Source organism: Parasteatoda tepidariorum, chromosome 5, assembly GCF_982258835.1.
Source record: "Parasteatoda tepidariorum strain Cologne lab strain chromosome 5, Ptep-v5.0, whole genome shotgun sequence".
NCBI classification, from domain to species: domain Eukaryota; kingdom Metazoa; phylum Arthropoda; class Arachnida; order Araneae; family Theridiidae; genus Parasteatoda; species Parasteatoda tepidariorum.
The window spans coordinates 93004004-93025449 of NC_141759.1; the positions used below are offsets into that span (position 1 = coordinate 93004004).

The 21446-nt window shown below is 27.4% G+C and overlaps 2 protein-coding genes across 5 annotated transcripts in view; one reads left to right on the top strand and one right to left on the bottom strand.

The window, feature by feature from the left end:
- Positions 1-1373: 1373 nt before the first annotated feature.
- Nup35 (nucleoporin 35) lies at positions 1374-19721 on the bottom strand. Of its 4 annotated transcripts, none has more exons than XM_087164532.1 (11): positions 19493-19721; positions 14844-14968; positions 12886-13019; positions 11177-11279; positions 10833-10863; positions 8886-9003; positions 7165-7218; positions 6994-7063; positions 5499-5627; positions 3769-3927; positions 1374-1531 (listed from the first exon to the last, which is right to left on the bottom strand). In XM_087164532.1, the coding sequence occupies exons 2-11, from the start codon at positions 14937-14939 to the stop codon at positions 1475-1477; spliced, it is 951 nt and encodes a 316-aa protein (XP_087020658.1). In that variant the 5' UTR covers positions 14940-14968; positions 19493-19721; the 3' UTR covers positions 1374-1474. The 4 variants fall into 4 exon arrangements, with proteins under 4 accessions (XP_087020658.1, XP_042909224.2, XP_042909225.2 ...); XM_043053290.3 differs by having other exon boundaries at positions 19379-19542; XM_043053291.3 differs by having other exon boundaries at positions 19454-19508.
- The window catches only part of LOC107440676 (uncharacterized), a 68409-nt gene continuing 66684 nt past the window's right edge, over positions 19722-21446 (top strand). The window contains exon 1 of the mRNA XM_043053289.3: positions 19722-20093. The gene's annotated coding sequence lies outside the window, so the exon portion shown is untranslated. The remainder of the gene's footprint in view (positions 20094-21446) is intronic.

Here is a 21446-nt window from a genome sequence, read left to right on the forward strand (position 1 = left end):
TTATTTATCTTATTATCTAAATTAATTTGATTTTTAAGATCTTTATTTTGATGGGATTTTCAAAATTTTCCTGCTGTAAAGGATTGAGCTTATGAGTACTGACTTGAACTTCTGAGCTTATAATCAACAGAATTTATAAATCCTGTCTTAACAAATAAATTCTATGCGAAATTATACAATGAATTAACATAGAATGCAAAAGAGAAAATGGCTCCCATTATCATTTTTCTTGACCCTTTGCTAACCTTTACTGTTACCGATGTTTATGTAAACAAAGCCTTTCATCATCTCCCTCATATTTTCTGAAGTCATCAGATGGCAGCACAAACCATAAGTGGGAAAAGACCATTTAAAAATGAGTGAAGTTGGTGGTAAATGTGCTTCACACTTAGAGATTAATAATTTCAGTGCTGTGAACTGAAATAATGTGGTTAGCATATACTTTTTCGCTATATTTTGCACATAAATACAGTACAGAACCCTTTATCCGGAAATCAGAAAACCGGAAAACCAAAAAACCGGAACGAAATTCGATAAGTTTTCCCGCCATTTAAAAAAATTAAAAAAAATTTTCCTCATAAGATTTTAGGATTTTTTTTTCTTTCTTGAAAGATGTTTACCTTACCATCGTTTTGGAAATAATCATTAGTGTATTACTTAATCGTTTTTTCTTCTTTTTAAGATTATTTCCAAAATTTTTTTTTTTTTAGTTGGGTTTAACAATAAAAAAAACGGTTTTTTGTAGCTATTCAGAAAACCGGAAAAATCAGTTATCCGGAATAGCGATGGTCCCGATCGTTCCGGATAATCGGTTTCCTACTGTACATAAAAGCAGTATAGCGATAAGCCACATCAAAAGATAATATTTCTACATCAAACTTTTCCTTAGTATTTTAATTATGTTCTTATATGGAAAAAAAGAACTAAGTCATTGACAATCAAATATTTTAATTAACAATGTTTTTTATTGTAGAAAAATATGGAAATTACAGAGGAAAACACAAATAACTTAGGCTGCATTGTTTAACTACATATTTTGTGTGTTTATAAGTTGTGTTCTAATTTAATTATACTGATGCAAAGAGATTTTGTTTTAGGGAAATAAATGTAGTCTTATTTTAAGATGGCAGTATACCTTGCTTTATTATTTTTCAAAATAAATTAAGCAGTCAGACTATAAAAGCACAAATAGCAAATGTACAACGAAGTAGAACACACCATATAATGGCGCAAATAACATACCTGTGTGTATCATTATACTCAATTGCATGCTGCAGCAAAGATACCTTTGTGTTTTTTGGATATAAATATTTTATTTTAAGGTAGCTAGGTACCATTCAAATAAATAAACCAGATTTATGAAAATTAACAAGTAGGATTTATAAATAATTTATTTACAATAAAATAATTCACATCTAAGATTACATGTTGTCTAATGATTACAAAATTAAATGCATTGATTGAAACACATTTCTCATTTAATGAAATTGATCAATTTTGAAACTATGCCTCCAGATTTTGGAACTGTAGCCTGAAAAAGAAAATAAACTTAAGAACTATAGAACACAATTCTATAATAATATAAATATTTAGTCTAAATGGAGAGCAAATATTATTGAAAAAAAAATATTCATTTGTTTTAGAAAATAAAATAGTTTCTAAACTATTTTGATCCATTGGTTCTTATGCAAATTTTACAATAAGATTGTAATAGGAAATTAATCCTTTCGCGCCTAACGGGACACATACGTCCCAAGCAAATTTTAAAAAAAATAAATCTTTTGGAACAGAAACGCTTCTCTGTCTAATGGGAGACTTTCCCATCAGTCCTGCATTTATTTTTGAAGGTATTTTCATTCACAGAACATAGATGGCACTACCGTACATCATGCTGCCCTACTCATAGTTTATGATACCAAAATTTTCCTGTTGTAAAAAAAAAAAAAAAAAAACTCGTTGCGAAAGTGTTATGATCATTCTGTTATTGATCGACGCATCTTTTTTGCTCTAATTTTGATCACGAAGATGTAAGATACAAGGCATTGTTAGCTTTTTGAAAAATAAACTTCGGTTTCCTTTTTCCTTAATATTTTTACAGCATATTTTATTTAACAATGGATTTTTAACTGGGCATAATTTAAAATAAATCTTACGATCATAAAGCTGATTCAATTCGGTCAAAGCTGATCCCCCCCCCCCTAGGCATAAATAACATTTACTGAAGTACTTTGCAGCAAAACTTTAAAAATGTTACATTATAAATTGAAGAATGATTTTTAGAGACATGTTACTTAGATTTGAATAATGTACAAGAACATTTTTATTTTTTTGCAACAGATTTGCCATTTTGCAATGGGTTTTAAAAGGTTATTACAATTAATCCAGAATATTTATTATTTTATATTCCCAAGTTTACTTTTTAAGGACTGTCTAGAATTTTTTTTCTTCTATTAGTTATATAAGCCATTCATTTTTTTTGTAAAACAATATGTCTTCATATTGTTAGGGTAAGATTCTAGAGAAATAGTAAAAAAAAAAAAAGGTGGGAAATATTGGTGCAATTGCAAAATTCGTGTAATGTGAATTATGATAATATAATAAAACAATAAGATAACTAGTATAATAGGAAACCTTTTAAATGACTAAAAAGCATAAAGTATAATAAACAAATTCAAATTATCCACTTAGTAAATTTATGCTTGAATTATCTGATTAAAAAGGTGAAAAAATATATTTATAAAGCTAGATTATTTTGCAATACAAAAATGGAAATTGCTTAATGTATCAACACCCTTAAATGTTTATAAAAACATTAAGGACATAAACATCAATCCATTGTTCATGCATCTTTTGCTTTCATGTACGTATCGTATTGTTTTAAAAGTTCCGTTAGAATTGAGCTATTTTTTATAATGTTAATAAGTCTCGTTTAGATTGTTTTTGAAACTAGCAGATTTCCACATCTATTATTCAGAAATTCTAGTGACATTAAAAAAAGAAAAAAAAAAAAAAAAAACATAAGTAAATTTGTTTTGTGCAAAAGAGGAAAAAAAGTCACCTCTGATGCTAATAATAATGTGGATTTGTTACAATCAGGGGTAAAACAACAACAGGTTTGATGGTTATGAATCAGTTGATCAAAGTGTTGAAACTTGTGGTGGTGTTGGTTTGAGAAATAGTCGCAGAAGTGCAAAGAGATCCTGATGAAGAACAGACTTAACATAACAAATTAGAGCAAACATTTGCGGAAGGCCTCAAAGCCTTTAAAACAATAGGAACTTTTTGTATTCACACGATTTTTCAGAAAATGGACAGCAATCAGTAACAAATGTCAAAAATTTAGAACTAAAATTACCAAGTATTTAAATAAATAAATATACTTATTTAACCTTTTTTTTTGCACCACAAATATTTTTGCAGGAAGTACTTAATTGTTTCAAAATTTTTTTTTTATACTTATTGCAAATTTATTAATGTCATACATTTTCTAGTCATTTTTTGATAATTTTAGCTAACCAACACCCATCATTTTCCTGTATCTATCGTTTAAAATGTCCACCGAGAAACAATTGATCAAATTCTACTGTACCAGGCACTCATGATGGTACTTGTTTCTAGAATCAAAATAGCTGTAAGATTTTGTCTATCATTCATGCTCAATACTCTGTTCTGTTAAGTTACTTATTACAGCACAGACACCCTCATTTATTACCATTTAAAAAAATAAATGATATTACAAATGAAAAAAACAAAATCTATAATACAAACCTGAACCTGTGAACTAGGACTTTGATAGGCCTGTGTGAGGGGTCGGATGTTTTTTAAACTAGGTTTACTGTGTTCAGATATTTCACTTTGTGATACATCTGGTGTTGCCACTAAGCTTGTTTCATTTACACTATTTTCCTTGAAAGACTCCATTACATCCTTAAAATAGATAAATAAAATTAACAATATTATATTTAAAAAAAATTGGGTTTTCTATTATTTTGACGAAAAGGATTTGTTAACCAAAATAGTGAGAAAAGTGACAAAAATATTCAAAATAGCAAGTGATCAATCCAATAAGTACTTATAACTGTGACAGTCAGATACATAGAGTCCTATTAACTAGACTGTTCATTGCAATGTAGCAACCTTAAAGCTTAATTTTTTAAACAAAAGCTGCCATTAAGGAAAAGTTATTGGACAAAATTATTATTTTTTTGTTGAAAAATAGTCTAAACAACTATTTCTTTTCACGTTTTAGCACCTTAACATGATAAACATTAGTCCTGAGCTCCCATATTAAAAACCCAATTTTTCCCCATGTCCTGAGTTTTACCCTCGATGAGAAAGAAGTGGGCCGCAAAGAAATTTCAGCCGTCTTACTTGGATGCTCACTTCAAGAGTTAAGCTTGAATTTTCTGTAAATGTAAGAAAAATATAATCTAGATCCATATTCTACAGAGACTTGTGGCAAAAATCATAAATAATTAATAAAGGTATTTAAACTTTGCAAAAAGTCTAGTTTTGGCAAGAAAGGAAGAGGACAACCGAAGTTGATAAATGTATAGATGCAGTTGAGACATATTTTGGAATCCTAAACATTAAGAACTGGAGGAATATGGTCACTTAAAGCAGCGAAAACGAAAGCAGATGAAACGATTGATTTCATTTCTTCCTTTGACTAACAAGAGGGAAATATCAGCAGGGAAAATAATAAGAAAGATACAACGCTATGCTTTTTAAATATAATAAAGTAAAGAGAGTTAAGTAAAATACAAAATTTTCAATTATAATACTAAAACTGCTATTATTTTAAACCCAATTTGAGGTAGAAATATAATTAAGCTGCGTTGAATTCTTTTTGAGCGATCCAGAAAACTGAAAATTCAGATATATGGGATAGCAAAGGTCCCCAGTATTCCCAATTATTGGTTCTCTATAGTAGTTAACTACAGCAATAGACATTTGTGAAAAAACTAAAAATTTTGAGAAACCTCTTAATTTAAAAAAAGAAATAATTTTTATGAATTATATCTACTGTGATGACGCCCGGTGGCTGAGCAGTAGCGCTTCGCGCTGTCGTGCCACAGGTCCTTGGTTCGATCCTTGGGCCGGGCAAGGCCGACTCAGCCTTTCATCCCTTCAGTGGGTCGATAAAATGAGTACAAAGCATGCTTGGGAACTAACACTGGGGGTTCCGCGTTCGGCTGACCACCTGACCGGAACATATGCTCCTGCACCCCAGAGCCCAAGGTCAAGAAAACTGAGATGGGCACAGTCGGCCTTGGCCCTCTTAATGGGCTGTCGCGCCACTGAGTTAGTTATAGTTTAGTTATCTACTGTGATACAAATAACATCAAATGTATTTTTTATGTATTATAGATATTTCAGAATTTAGTTGAAATGAATAAAAATTTAAAACTTTTATGTCAATAAAAATTATTAAATTTTGAAAACTACAAGGAAAAGAATACTTGCTGATTTGCAATAATGTAAAAACAACAACATACCATTTCAATGCATGCTTTGACACCAATCATTATGTTTCCGCTATATACTTTCCCATTCTTGCTTAATGCTTTTTTAGCCTGAAGTTTAGACTGATATTTTACATGCATCCAATTTCCATTTGGTGAACTCTAAAATAAAATGGAATAAATAAATAATCTGTATGTCAATGAAAAAAATTTATTTCTCTCCCAACGTTGTCATATCTCTATATATATTAATGAATGGCCCTATTAAATTTTTATTAAAAGTTTGTTTCTTTTTTCAGCATTTCTTTTATTTAAATGATTAATTTTTTTAAAAAAATAATTTTGAAACGTAAATACAATGAGAATTGAAGCTAAACATTTTTGTCTAAAGCAAATTATCATATGGTCCCTACACTCATAATACATAACAAATTTGATAAAATTAAATTTTTTATTTTAGTTGTAATTGTTTTTTATTGTGGACATGAATTAAAGTTATTTGGAATGACAAATCTGAATAACATAAGATTTTTTGCTGCATTTAAAATAGTGAGAGCCTCTTAACTTCATACTTCTTTAAATCTTGCCTCCTAATATTATTGTGCTTTTTCACAAAACTTACTAGTGCTGAAAATCTTAAAAGTAATAATACATTAATAAAAAGTAATAAGCAAAAAAAGAACAAAACAATAAAAATTATGAAATTATTGGACTATCCCTTAGTTAAAAAATCCTATGATTAAAAATCTCAATCAATTCTTTTCTTTATTAACTTGAATGGGAGTGAATTAATGAATAATACCCAAGTCAAGTTCAAGGATAATGGTACTTTATCTATAACTAGAAGAGGGCAAGAACATTGGCTTGCCAGTGACGAAGAAAGTGGCACTTCACCAACGATAAAATTAACAAGAGAAATAAAATTTGGCAATGATCAGCAAAAATTTGAGAGCTTTTTCGGTTTGATTTCAGTAAGCGGAAAGTGAAGCCTGAAACTGAGTATCTCCAGTAAAATACAGCTGAGAGTGCAAGACTCCTTCCCACCAAATTCAACTTAGTATACACACATACGGATGCGCACGTATTTCATCAAACATGTAAAATGACTGGTGCTCCAGAAGATCAACATGCCGAAATAGATTATGGTTAAATGAATTATGAAAACGTTGAATGGAACAATTTGAAAACCACGCTTTTTACATAATTTGTGACTAAATCCGACATAATAAAGAAAAAGTATCTCGTTTCAGGGAATGGAAAATTAAACATTTTAGTAAAACACCCAATTAAAAAACCATCTTTAAGGGCTTTCATAAAAAAAAGCACTTTTTAAAAATGTCACGCACAATGTTAGATAATAATTATATAATTCTGTTTAGATTTAAATGTTAAATGACTCTCTATAAAGATATAGAATCTAAACATTTTAATATTTAAGTTGACAACATAAAAATGGCAAATAGAATCTCCCACACATTTTTAAATCTTAAATTTATTAATAAGAGAAAAGTTAATAGGATTTACTTACTTTGTGTTCGATAATATTTCCATATTGGTTAAACTGTTGAAGAATGTAGTGGGAAGAAGCTGGTGGAAATCTATTTTATATAACATAATTAAAATTAGTTCTTCCGTATTTACATCACATTTAACATAAAAGAGTAAACAAGAGATAAAGAAAAAAAAAGTTTTAATTTACCCAAATATGGTAACCCAAGATTCATCCAATTGTTCACTGCTTTTTAAGGCTTCCCTAAAATTTAAAAAAGAATTTTTTTTTTCATGCCAAATCTTTAAATTTAATTTGAGGAAGGAAAAAAAAACAAAACAATTGTGATATTTAGAATAAAATAAGAATACATAATAAAAAAAACATAAAGAATTTTCAAATGTAAAATAAGAAGGTATACGTTACAGTATTAGAACTGAAATAACAAACAATTCAAATATCAGCGTTAGAATTCAATGTAATATATTTTTTACAATTATCAGAAACACCTTTTTATCAAATTAAATTTAGATCTTAATCTGCCATTAATTTAATAGCTCTTTTTGATAATCTCTGAAAGAGATCTACAACCTTAGGTTGCAGTCAGAGTGTAATAAAGACGATGCTATCAGTGATTAACTTTTAGAGCTGAAAGTTGAATTAGAAAGAAAAAAAAGAAGTTATTTTCGAAAAACCTAGCATCTCATACAATCAAACCTCTACTCAATTTTTTAAAGCTAACTAATTTTTATGATATAAAATTAAATGCAATTTTAAACAAAAAAACCTAATTGTTTATTCATTTAAACTACCTTATTCTATCATTCATTATTGGTAAATTTGTTATTGTTGCTTATCCTCATAGATTTGACATTAGTCAGATCAACTCTGAAAAGTTGTTGACAGCCAGAAAGTCGACGACAAGGGGTCGGAAGTTAAGTCCGACAAAATCAAGTATACGTTTCAGTGGGGCTGGATGGACACAGCATTTCTTACAAGTCGGGTAAATTTTTGTTCCACGTTCGAATGTTAAGGAGCTTCGACCATATGGAGGTAATGTGCAGCTTCAGTTGAACTGAAGTCAGAAGCACCCGGTAAATTTGTTTTTTACACACAATTATATCAGTAGGGATCATTTTTATTGATGCTAAGTTCTATTCATCATTCTGGTTTTCATGGTGCTAACACAAGGAAGTGACTTTTCCACACCAAGAAAATGATACTGATTAAAGATAAAATCGTTTCTGAATTTTTTTTTAACCTTCGATAACAATGGAGGTAACCTTTAAGAACGACCAATCTCCATTAATGACCATTTTACTGTTGAACAGAGAGCTATCGCCTTGGAGAGGTTTCACTGTACATAATTCCTCAAAATGTTTATCTCCTAAGTGCTTTTTAAGCACTCAAAAAATATTTTTAAGGACTATATACTTGAACAAAATGCAAAATAATCTTAAAAGACTTTATATGATCATGATAAAATAACTAGTTTCTGACAAACTCTTTTCTTAATTATATAAGCCATTATAAAATAATCAAGAAATTTTTTGGTTCGATAGCAGAGGGTGGAAAATGAAGCCTGAAATAGAGAATATCTTGCAAAATACAGCAGAATTGAACGCGAGAGTGCAATAATCTCACCGAACTCAGCTCAGTAGACGCACATGCGAACTCCCAAGTATTTCATCAAACATGTAAAATGTTTGACGCTTTCATTCGCTATGGGCCGACGGTACACCGAAATAAATTGTGGTTGAATGAATAGTCAAAACGTTGAACAATGAGAAAAGCACCTTTAAGGGCTTTTAAAAACAAAAATTGAAAATAAGCCCCTTCAATAACTTTTAAAAAATGCTACGCACTACATCTTATACAAGTTTACTTAACATATACACACTATTAAACAATGATTAATGTATCATATTTACCCCTGTGTATAAAAAGGATCGATTTGAGCTGGAGACAAAAAGGAAGCATTATTCATAGAAAAGGATCTACTTGGAGTCAATACACCACTATAATGAGAGGCATCACCCATAAAAGAAACTGGAAGAAAAAAAAATTTAATTTTTCAACAAAAGACAACTGTAATGAAAAATCCAAGGAAAACAATTTTAAACATATATATATGAAATATTTTTTAGATTAACAATTTTAAGGTTATTAAAGTAACCATCCTAATTATTTAGATACAACTTATTAATAGGTAATACGTTTTAAAGTGTTCTTAAACTTTAGATGAAATTTTTATGAATAACTTTATATGAGATTTCTTTTGAATTACAAATTGAATACATTTTATAGTTTTACAAGGTAAAAAAAATTAAAAAAATAAATAAATTGCAAAAAAACAGTGCTTTTTTTGCAGTTTATTTTAAACAAAGAGTAAGCAATACTTCACATTCAAAATTAAATGTAATTAAAAGTATTGTTAAATATAATCTTGAAAACTTTTTTGACTATTTATAAATAGTCTCAATAAACAATTTTAAAATATTCACTTTCCTTCTATAAACAGACAAAAAAAAAAAAGGAAGATTTTAAATATGTTTTACACAGTACTTTACATTTCAACTTAACATACAAATAAAATTTAAATACGATAGATATTTTTTGGATTTAAGAATGAGTTTTTGTGCATCAGTTTTGACGAAAATGTCGTACTTGAGCATTAATGTCATTAAATAGCAGTATTCGATTTACAAATTTTTTTATCAATTTGCTAAATAAATTGATCATGCAAGTTTTCTTTTACTAAAATATATAAAAATTTTAAATTAAAGGGATGTAAAAAATATAAGGTAATATTGTTTTCATTAAAAAATATTTGAAAATAATGAAATGATGAAAAGGACTAAAATTAGCAAATGTGCTACATACATACAGAATATTGAAGTAATAGGTATGTTTAGTGAAGTGCCAATGATTTTATAATAAATAAAGAATAAACTACTTTTTTGAGATTTATTTTGAACACAATGATGCTTTACGCTTAAAAATGGTCATATGTGATGCAACATAAATTATTGCATATGTGATGCAAATAAAACATATATTAATAACATTTTAACGGAAATTTCGATATTTCTAAATAATGCTCCTTAATATAAATATTGCACTTGAAAAATATTAGAAATATAAATAAAAAAAATTACTGCACACATACAATAAAAGTTAGTTTACACTATCAGAATTTTTCTTAAAAACCAAAGTAAAATATTGAATTTATACAATTACCTTTTTTTCATTTATGCCTCTGATTGTAGTAAGCAAATGTTATGTTTACCAATATTAAAAAGCAGAAAAATTTGACTTGGTGATAGTCTGGTTTATTTTAAGAATTCTGAGAGACATTATGACTAAATTCAAAATTTACTCACAATAATTTCATTCATATTTCAGCAGATAAGCAATAATTTGTAAGCATTTAGAAATTACATGTTAATTTAACTCACAATAGCGATTAAACTAAAGATTAAAAATATTTTTTGGAAAAATTTACTCTTTTTCATTCGGTTACAATCAAACTAAAAGTACTGATATAATTAATGGAAAATAAAGTTATTTAAAAGATGTGATAAATCAGTTTTACAATCATATTGGTTTAAACCAGCCAACCTATAGAATAAAATATGTGAAAAAACATGCATAATTTCAGACTTAGCTAAAATATTTCATAACTATATTTTATCAGAACAAGCTGCTAAATTATTTTATAAACAAAGTATAAACTAAAATTTTTTTATTACTTAATTAAAATGAGCATATTAACAATGAATTTTAGTTAGTACAGATAAGAGACGATGCGGAAGCATTCATAATAATGAGATAACACAGAAATAAATATATACAGTATAAAACAAAAATCAAATTACCTTGCTTGTCTGTAAATTGAGAAATCTCCAACTGTTGGAAAAGGATAAATATAATTCTTAGTGAAAGTAATATTAAAAACATACCTAATATTAAAAGAGTAATGCATAGAAAAGTTTTAAAAATAAATACATCCTTAATAAATTATTTTAAACAGCATAGCTTATTTTAAAACATTTGCAGCATAATTGTGCATTTACAATAAAAATCTATACTATGTTTCATAACAAAGTTTCAAAACTGAAACAGAATTTTCATAGCATCTAGCACATAACAATGATTCTTTTAAAAATCTAATTCTTTATTATTATTTGATTATTTTTCTCCAAAAACTTAAATCCTATACCTTTGAAGTATCAAATGAAGTAGTAAGAGTTGGTGTACTGTACAACAGACCTTCAACAGGGGGTGCACCACTTTTGGTTGGATTCGGACTATTTATAACAGAGCTAAATAGAGAATAAAAACATTAATCGAACTTCAGAACAAAAATAAATAAAAGATTAAAAACACAGAATTTTTTACAATTGAATACACATTTAAAATTTTTCACTAGATATACAGGCTCAGTAAGGTTGGTTTAAAAAGTCGAAGTATTTTAAATCTTTTAGGAACAGTTGTTACTTACCACCACTAAGAAATATATAAAAATTTTCTGATGCCTTACTTTGCCAAAAGTTGGAAAAATTGAACCAATGCTTAAAAATTTCAAAATTTATTGATTGTTTAGTCCTGAAGTTAATGCTTCAGGACTAAAGTCTCCATTTTTTAACAACAGTGTTTATAAAAGTCTTTTTAATCTTTTAAAAATTAAAGCACACTTGAAAAAATGGTAACTTTTAAGCACTATGGCAAACTGATCAACAAAATCTAATTTTTTTTTAAAAATGCTTTGACATCCAATAATATTAATTAAAAGTTTTTGCATTGCTCTAAATCAGGGGTTGCCAAACTTTTTTGATCATCGACCCCTACATAATTTTTCGAAATCTCCATCGACCCCCATAAAAGTAATTTTCTGTTAATTAAAATAAAACTCTATTAGATTCTGGGTTTGTACATTTATTTTATGATTTTGAACATTTATTAAAGTAATAGTACATAGTGTAACAATAGTTTTATGAATAATATATTAATGTTGAAATATAAATACATACCTTAATATTTATTAAATAAAAAGTATATATTAAATAAATTAAATTATTATTTTTTATTATATATTAAATAAAAAATATTTATTAAATAAAAAGTATAATGTTATAAGTAAGTAGAAATAATAAGTAAAGTAACTACAGATTTACTGCTTCTTAATCAATGACATGGGTGTGCCTGTTTTTTTTTTTTTTTTTTTTTTTTTTTGCAAGATTCGTTATATTGGGTTCAAAATTGGCCAATTTTAATCTCAAATCCCCTCGAAACTCCACATTTAATTTATCTCTGTTCTTAGTTAAGATTGAATTTACGTGACTGAAACCGGCTTCAACCATATAGGAACTTGGAAATGCTATCCTAAATGGCTGAGATACTTCATAAAGTCTTACATATTTTTGCATTATATTTAATTTTGTCCAAAATTTGCTTCTTGTTAAATTTTTAAAAAGCGTCTTTGCTTCAAATCCCCATAATAATTCAGCAAGCTCATCTTGCAGGTTGATGTCCACGTTTTCAATTTGAGCAGAAAATGGCACAATAATCCAATCAGGGATGTCAATGTTTTCCAAATCAACAAAACGCAGTTTAAAATCGTCGATCAATTTTTGAAGATTACCTGTATATATTTCCAAGTCTTCTTCGTTTATTTCTAACTGTCACATATCTGAAAAATACTGACAATCCTTCGACCAATCGATCCTTCTGGTTCGGATCGACCCCCTGGCTCAGATCAACCCCCGCTTATGTTAAATAGACCCCTGGGGTCTATATAGACCTTTTTGGCGACCTCTGCTCTAAATGAAAGTAGCGAACAACTTTCCCCCTAATTGCTAAATGTTTTAAGATACTATGACTTTTTCGACCCACCCCGATAGAGGTCATAATCCCCTTTTTTCTCTTTACCTAGTAGAAGGTGACTGGTAAGACAGCTGCTGTTCCTTGAACTGTGAAATAGGATTAATTATAGTTGAAGGAGTCTGAAAAGAACTTCTTGGTCGTTTAGATGGTATAGGAGAATTCCAAGATGGAGATATCACCTAAGGAATAAAAGAGTAATTAAAACCAATCACTACATACAAATTATCAAATTTCTCACAAGCATGTCAACTTTCAGATGGGTTGGTCAACAGCAATGAATATGATCAACGCTGATACACAAACCTTGATTTAAAACAAAACTTTGTTTATCAAATTGATATTTTTAAAAAATAAATGCTTTATTAAAACATTTTTTTTACAATTGGAAATGTTAGAAAACACAATAAATGCTCAAATTTTGTATTTTACTATGGAAAATTACATACTTTTAAATTATGTAAAAATTGTATGCCTTCAATTTAAAATTTTTCAACTATTATTAAATAAAATAATAAATATTTACTGAGATTTTCTTTTATTTGCATTGAATTATCTTTGGATAAACAAGTTTTATAATTGTGTGCAAAAACTTTTCAATTTGATTAAAAAGTTCTTGAAATACAACAAAATTTGCAAAAATAAAATTAACCAAATTATGGAACCACATTTCTCAGATTATGGCTACCCCTATGTTTTGGAGGTCAGGAATTTGAATCCGCTGAAAAAAGATATGTTCATTCAAAGAAAGTACATTTTTGAAACTGATTTTGTAGATTAAATTATCGTCTTCACTAATTAATTGGCTTATATGAGGGCACCCCATCAAACCAAGATTAAATCCTAGAGTATGAAGATCCAATCTTCAGTTCAAAAGTTAATCAGGGTGGTCAGTTTTTTCCTTCTTCATGCACTGTACATCAATCATATTCTTGAGTAAAAAGCTTAGTGAATCATCTTTTTCCATTCTTGTGTTAATTTTTTACATGTGATACTGATAAACTACCTTTTAACTTCTTCTGTTCCGATCATATGTTTTATGACAAGAATATTACTCGTCCAGTAGTCCTCTGAATTTTTTTTTCCAGCAGGACTTGTCATTGTGAAATTAAAACAAGAAAATATTTTTCCTTCCCTTTATCATCTCATAGGAACATTATCAAGAAAATTTTCATTCATATTGTAAAAATGTAAATAAATATGTTCTTTTCAAAGAAACTACAATTTTTGAAACATTTGATTTAATTTTTAGAAAAAATTAATTTCTTATAACTTTATTATGATAGATGCAGAAAAGGTGTTCAGAGTGTTCTGAATACTTTTTCTACTTATAATCTTATAGAAAAATAATCACTTTTAACTCAAGCTTTCAGGTTTGATTAAGTCTAGATAGTTGGACTTTTGTATCGTTAATGATTTTAGAATAAAAACAGTTCCCAAATTACGATTAAATCAAGATTTATACATTAATCATTACACATGCGGCTAAAATTTAAGTTACACACTTTACAATAATTTGTTGAAATTTTTTTTAAAGCAGGTCAAAATTTATACTAATAACTTTTACATTTCTAATTTTGATTATGCTAATATTATGCTAATATTAAGCTAATAGTTTTACCAAGCTAAAGCAAACTGGTTTACACTAAAATCAAAAACTTTATAAGAAACACTTCTATGCTTCTGCAGTGCATCATTATTAACAAATATCAAAGTTATTTGTTTCAATTGTTTTGGTAAATGGGTGCAGTTTTGGACAGTATCTTGCTATCCAAGTACAGAATATTCAACTTTGTGTCCCAAGTGCCCGTTGATTTTTAAAACTTGCCCGACTTATAAACTATAATAAAAAAACATTTCACTTAAATACATCCAACTTACAATAAAAATGCTGGGACACAGACTTATGACTCTGATTATATACTTCGATTAATAAATAAAAATGGTAAAAATGCATTAAAAAATATTCAACATGCAAAAGAATCTAAAATCAAATATCAACTTACAGGAGATGAGGTTTCACCAAAAAGATAAGGAGGTAAGAAATTTTGATTACTGATAGATTTGTTTTGAGGACTAGAAACAGGAGAGCCTATTGTCATTGGTTCAGTATTACCAGGACTACTTGGATCTATAATAAAATAAATATTTTATTACATGGTATTACTTGATATTTGTTTAAATAATACAGATATGGAATTTTATTATAATCAGGGTAACATAAAACTTAATAATTAGATAAATTATGTCATTATTCAGGGTCACTTAGGAAACCTAGAGTAATTTAAGTCATTTGCATAAATGAATTTCCATCACCTATTTGAGTTTGATTGTTGAATTTTAATTCTTATACTATTAGCGGCACATTTTAAAAATTTTTCGAGTGCAAAATTGAAAGCTATGAAGTATAAAAAGCTTTTCAATTCTAAGTTTGTTTAATAACTTTAATCACTATATTCGTATTTTTTACTTTGAACTCCTAAGAAATATTTAAAAAAATATTAAATAATTAGTTTAGTGTAGATGGTTTACTTCAACGAAAAAAAATTAAAACTCTTCTTCTACATATTTGTTTTATGACAAAGACTATCAAACTTTGTTGGCTCTGCCCAATGACCTGTGCGTGAAGTCGAGTACTATCCGATAGAACAGTTTAACGTGGACCGATACCGCTCACCCTCGGCCCATACGCAGGCTGATCAAAGTTGTTGCCCACCAGCCTACTTAGTAGCAGTCAGTGATGTGTAATTTCGGTGTTCTACTATACGATCAGTCCACGGAGGGAGCAGAATGGAAAAGTATTTTATTTCTGATGGAAATATTAACCTTTTTTACTTATTCTGAATCTTGATATCAGAAATTTTAAAAATTTTTTAACAAGGTTAATACATAGTTACATTTTTAGACAATTTCTTTTTTAATTGACTTATTTTTAAAATTTGGAACAAATAATAAGATTATTTTTATCAATAAAATTATCTTTATAATTATATATAATATTATTACCTTTAAAATTTTTAACAGGTATTACATATAAAATTTATAGTATATATAAATTTATTCTGTCTGTTTCTATAAAAAAAATTTATAACTATTAACAGTTTTTGGTTTTGCTCACATCATATGTAACTGCTAAAACCATAAATCTAACTACGCATTTTATTTCTACTATTACCTCAGACCCAGAGTTGGCAAGTTTTTGACACATGACGGCTTTTACCGTCATGTCAAAAACTCATAGTTTTGGTAAGACTGTATTTTTATTTGAGTTTAACTGCTTATAATTTAAAATTAATTCATTTTTGGGCAATAAAATTAGAAAAAAAGTTGTTAAAAGATATTTAAGAACAGATTCTTGCATTTTCCCAAAATGATTATATCAAAACATACTATTTGAAGTAAAATATTTTGATACTAAACAAAATTTTCAATATTTCCAAGTAGTGATGTAACGAATAGTGATGGGGCCGAATAGCCGCCCAAATTTTAGGCCGAATACTTAATTTTTAAAAATTTCTCTTTTGATTGTAATTAAAGTAATTTTCAAATTTTAAATTAAAAATGAAATAAATATTAACAAAATTGCTTTTTTAATCTTTGTATATTCAAAAAATTTTTAACAACTTGATTTATTTTTTGTAATAATTTAAATATCTTGATGCCAATAACAAGGCAATATGGCTTTTATAAATCTAAATAATTAATAATAGCATATTTTAGATATAGTTATACTTGTAATTTCCTATGCTATTTTATTTAAGATAAGAAGTCATTACTTACTACTGTTAAATGTATTCTTAACTATTTTTTTTGTCAGAAAAATTATTAAAACTCAGAAAATTAAGAACTGTTTAAAAGTTTCACTTTTGAAATTTTAATTTTGTAATTAAATAATTTTGAAATTTTAAATTAAAAATGAAATAAATATTAACAAATTTGCTTTTTTAAACTTTGTATATTTTAAAAAAAATTTAACAACTTGATGTATTTTTTGTAATATTTTAAATATGCCAACAATAAGGCTTTCACAAATCTAAATAATTAATAATAGCATATACTTCATTATTCGGCCGAATAACTTCAGTATTCGGCTAGGCCGAATATTCGGCAAGGCCGAATATTCGGCAAAAGGGCCGAATACCGAATAGTGGCCGAATATTCGTTACATCCCTATTTCCAAAGATCGTTTTGTTTAGTACAGTACAGAACCCGTTATCCGGAAATCAGAAAACCGGAAAACCAAAAAACCGGAACAAAATTCGATAAATTTTCTCGCCATTTTTAAAAAAAAAAGTTTTTTCCTCATAAGATTTTACGATTTTTCTTTCTTTTTTTAAAGATGTTTACCTTACCATCATTTTGGAAATAATCATTAGTGTATTACTTAATCGTTTTTTCTTATTTTTAAGATCATTTCCAATTTTTTTTTTTCTTTAGTAGGGTTTAACAGTAAAAAAAACGGCTTTTTGTAGCGATTCAGAAAACCGGAAAAATCAGTTATCCGAAATAGCGATGGTCCCGACCGTTCCGGATAATCGGTTCCCTACTGTATATTACATTACTGAAGAATGTCAAGATTGATTACTTTCATTCATAAAATCTTCCTTTGAGAAACACATGTACACATAAAAAGAAAGCCTCATAAAATAAACTTTACTAATCAATTTTGCTTTCACTTGCTATTGTACAGTGACCCCGACTACTGAACATGTAATTTTGTTTGTAATTAAGTTTTGTTTAATGTGCTTTTTCAACTGAATAAAAGTTTTCAACTTGACAAAATAGCAGTAATTCTTAACTTAGAGTTTGTTAGTAGTTACAAGTTTTGAAAGTTTTGTTTAGTTTATTTCTAATATTTAAGAAATGCCAAATTTTAAATTCTTCTTTTTAGTTCTTGAATTTATTAATAGTTCCAAGTTTTTTTGTGTGTTTGTTTATTTCTAACAATTAAGAAGTGCAAAATTTTGAATCCTTTGAAAATCAAGCTATAATGATAAAAGTATCACTATTTTCAATAAGTAAATTACAATATTTCTGTATGAATGTATATCCTTCTATAAGAATACAAGCATATAGTTGCAAAATCAATAGCAAACATTTACAACATTCATTTATAAAGGCAATTATGTGAAAATAATATATTGTCTGCTATACGCCATAAATTAAAGAAAACAGTAGGTTTTTGACAGTTTTTACCACTGTCATGACAAAAAACAGTTTTTGACGGCAAAATCCCAAGCCTGCTCAGATCTAAATAAAATTGCAAAACATTTATATATTTATACGTTTATTTTTACTAATACATATTTTGAGTAGTGCATACACAATAATTTAAGCCTTTGATACCTTGTCACCAGCGTAAGTCAAATATTAAATTTTCAATACTAGTTTAAGTTATCCAACATTGCATGGTAACTTAAGAAACCATGTATTCCTTTCTCACAGACAATATTTTATTTAAAAACTACATTGAACAGTCAACACAGTCCTGAGTTTACGACTATTAATGTTCAACTTCAACGCCTTGTAATTTTGAACACAATCTCAACACAAAGACAAGGGATCTCATGGATCAAGTATTGAGACAAACTAGCTTTTGTATAGGACTTCTTGATGGAACTACCAGCAGGTGCGTAACATGGTGGGAAAAACTACAAACTATTTTCTTACCAGTCAGGGGAGATTTCTGTAGCATGATCTGTGGCAGAATAATCGCCAAGTTTTGGCAACTTTCGAATTTTTGCAAGAAACTAAAAAAAAAAAAAAAAAAAAAACACTACAGAAATGGGCCAACATGAAAGGTATAACTCGTAACCACCCTCAGGCAAACATCTTATGCTTTTTTTTTTCCAAAAAATTTGTAAATTTTAAATATATATTTCACCTTGGCGATTGCAGTTGGCGGGACAGATCACAATACGGTAATATCGTCCCCTGTCAGAAATTACTGATTAATATACCCCAAAACATTCTTAAAAACTGTGCTACTAAGTTCATTTCATTCTATTTTGATATTCTAAGTGTTTCCTTTGTAGTTAATGGCAATTTTCTTTTTTTTTTTGTTAAAATTTATCTCATACCTGTCCATTATCCCTATTTTAGTTCAAATATTTAGTGAGAAGAGCTTTCTTGAACAGTAGAATTACAGCAGTGAAAAACAACTTAATACTTCAGGGTAAAAGGACTTTTTAAATGAGCTATTACTTTCTAAATTAGAGTATTTCAATATTATATACAAAAAAAAAAATAATTCTTAAACATCTTAGGAATTTGATGATCAGATCTATAAAATAAGTTTTTCTAACCTTTCCAGGAATGACACCCTGGATATTGTACACTTAATTTGCCACCAAAAAAAAAAGGAAAACTATAATTAACTTCAATTATCATTTATAAAAGTAGTGTAACATAGAATAAAATAATAATTTATTGATTTCCAGCTAAGAAAAGATACATGTATTAAACTAAGACCCCAAAACAGCATGCAAGAGTATAGAGAAAATAAATCTAAAATAAGTAGTCTAAAATAACTGAGAATAACCTCTAAGCCTATCTGTCTGACTGTATGGTGAAAACATAATTTTAAAATACGATCAAACTGGAAAATTATAAATACTTTAATGCACAATTATTAATTTCTTCAAATCTGACTCGCCTTTTCAAAAAATAACACTGCACTTCATTTCCCTTCACATCATTTATTATAAAAGTATCTAAAAGGCAAGCCATTTGTTGATGAATTGTACATTTTGTGATATTAAAGGGAAAATTTTATTATTATAAGTTAAAGATATTTTTAGTTAGATTTATTTTAAATGTGATTGATTTTTGCCTTCCATTATTTAAATTTATTTCTACCTTTTTCATTTGACATTTAAACTAATGGCAATTGGCATGTTTTCGAAAAGCATTCTGGGTAGCAAAGAAGTGAACTATTTCGGGTCGACGGGTTCTAAAGTCTCCAATTTAATCTTTTAAAATATATTTATGGATAATAAATATTAAGTTTTATGGTGTTTTTTCGTGACGTTTGTTTTTAATTTTTACTAATCTTTAGTTGTTTTCTCTTTCATCATACTTTAAGTTTTGTAATGGAAAAAATCTGCCAATTTCATACAAATCTAGTGGAATTATTTTATTTAAATAAAATAAATTTAGTATCTTAAAATAAATATTCATTCGCAATCATTGGTCTTTCATCTTCACATTCGAGTTATTCTGATCCGAAGAGTGATGGAGTGTTAATACAGAAGCAGGTAAATAAATTTAATTTATTTATCAATATATTGTCTATCAATTTAATTCAATCAAGGATTTAAGAATCTATCAATTTAAGGATTTAATTTTAGCTTTAAATATTATTTTTGATTGTAAGAAAAAGATTTGTGAGTTTATTTTTTATTAAAAACCTGTATTTTTGAACAAATTAATGAAATCTCGCCGATAAATTTATCATTTTTCTTAGTCTTTAGTCAAAAGAGTTAGTTAACTCCTTATTATAATTTATTTAGCTGTTCATGAAGTAGATATTGACTGATCTATCTCTAATTATTTTTGAGATTCTAAGAAAATGATAATGGTTAGTTTTATGAAATAAAATATTTTTTATACTTGACATATCTATCTATATATGCATACTAAAATTTTTACCTAGTTATTTTAATTATAAGTTTTGAAATAGCTTTTATTTTCAATGTGATTTTTAAATTTTAATTTTGTTTTTTATTGATATTTAGTTTAGCTGGTAATATCTGAATGAGAACAAATTTAGTAATTCAACTTATATAACCTAATTCGTATTTGTTTTTAGTAAAATTTTTGTTATAATAGTAAAATTTTTACTGTTATAGTAAAATTTTTATGACTATAGTATAATTTATATAATTATAAGTGAAATATTTAATTTTAATACCTGTATTTTTGAACAAATTTATAGAAACGTGAATTTTTTTTTTTCGTTTATCATTTTTATTAGTTTAATCAAAAGAGCTGGAAACTTCCTATTATAGTTTGCTAGTTGACTCATCATAAAGTAACTACTGAAAAAATTTCATCTGATTGCAAAATATATACTTATAAATGCCTTTTTTTAATGTATGGAATATTAAGTCATATATTATTCAAATTTAATTTTAAAAGAAAGTGAAAAGTTTAAAGATTTCAAGTTTATTTATAAGAAATATGGGGTTATTTCCGTATCATGATCTGTCTCGCCAACTACAATCGCCAAGATGCCAAATAGATTTTAAAGATCACGTTACGGAAAGATCACAAATCATGATACGGAAATCACCCCAGAAATATTTTAAGCTGTTTCCCTTTTTATATAACATTTTTATGTAAAAATACACATAAATTTCTTTTTTTTTTTTAAAGGCAATTTTTGATGATATTTTGGTTAAAGTAATGTTCTTCTTTTATTGGGTAAGGTACAAAATTAGTGTCAATTTTATTTTTATGATGTTATGGTTATTTATTTATTCTTTAACTGGTTTTTGTAAGATTTACGAAACAAGCTATTGGGAGATTAATATTTCTTCTTTTTATATTTGTATAGAATTGACAATTTTAATATTTTGTAAAATAATCACTTTTTCCTAAAGGAGTTA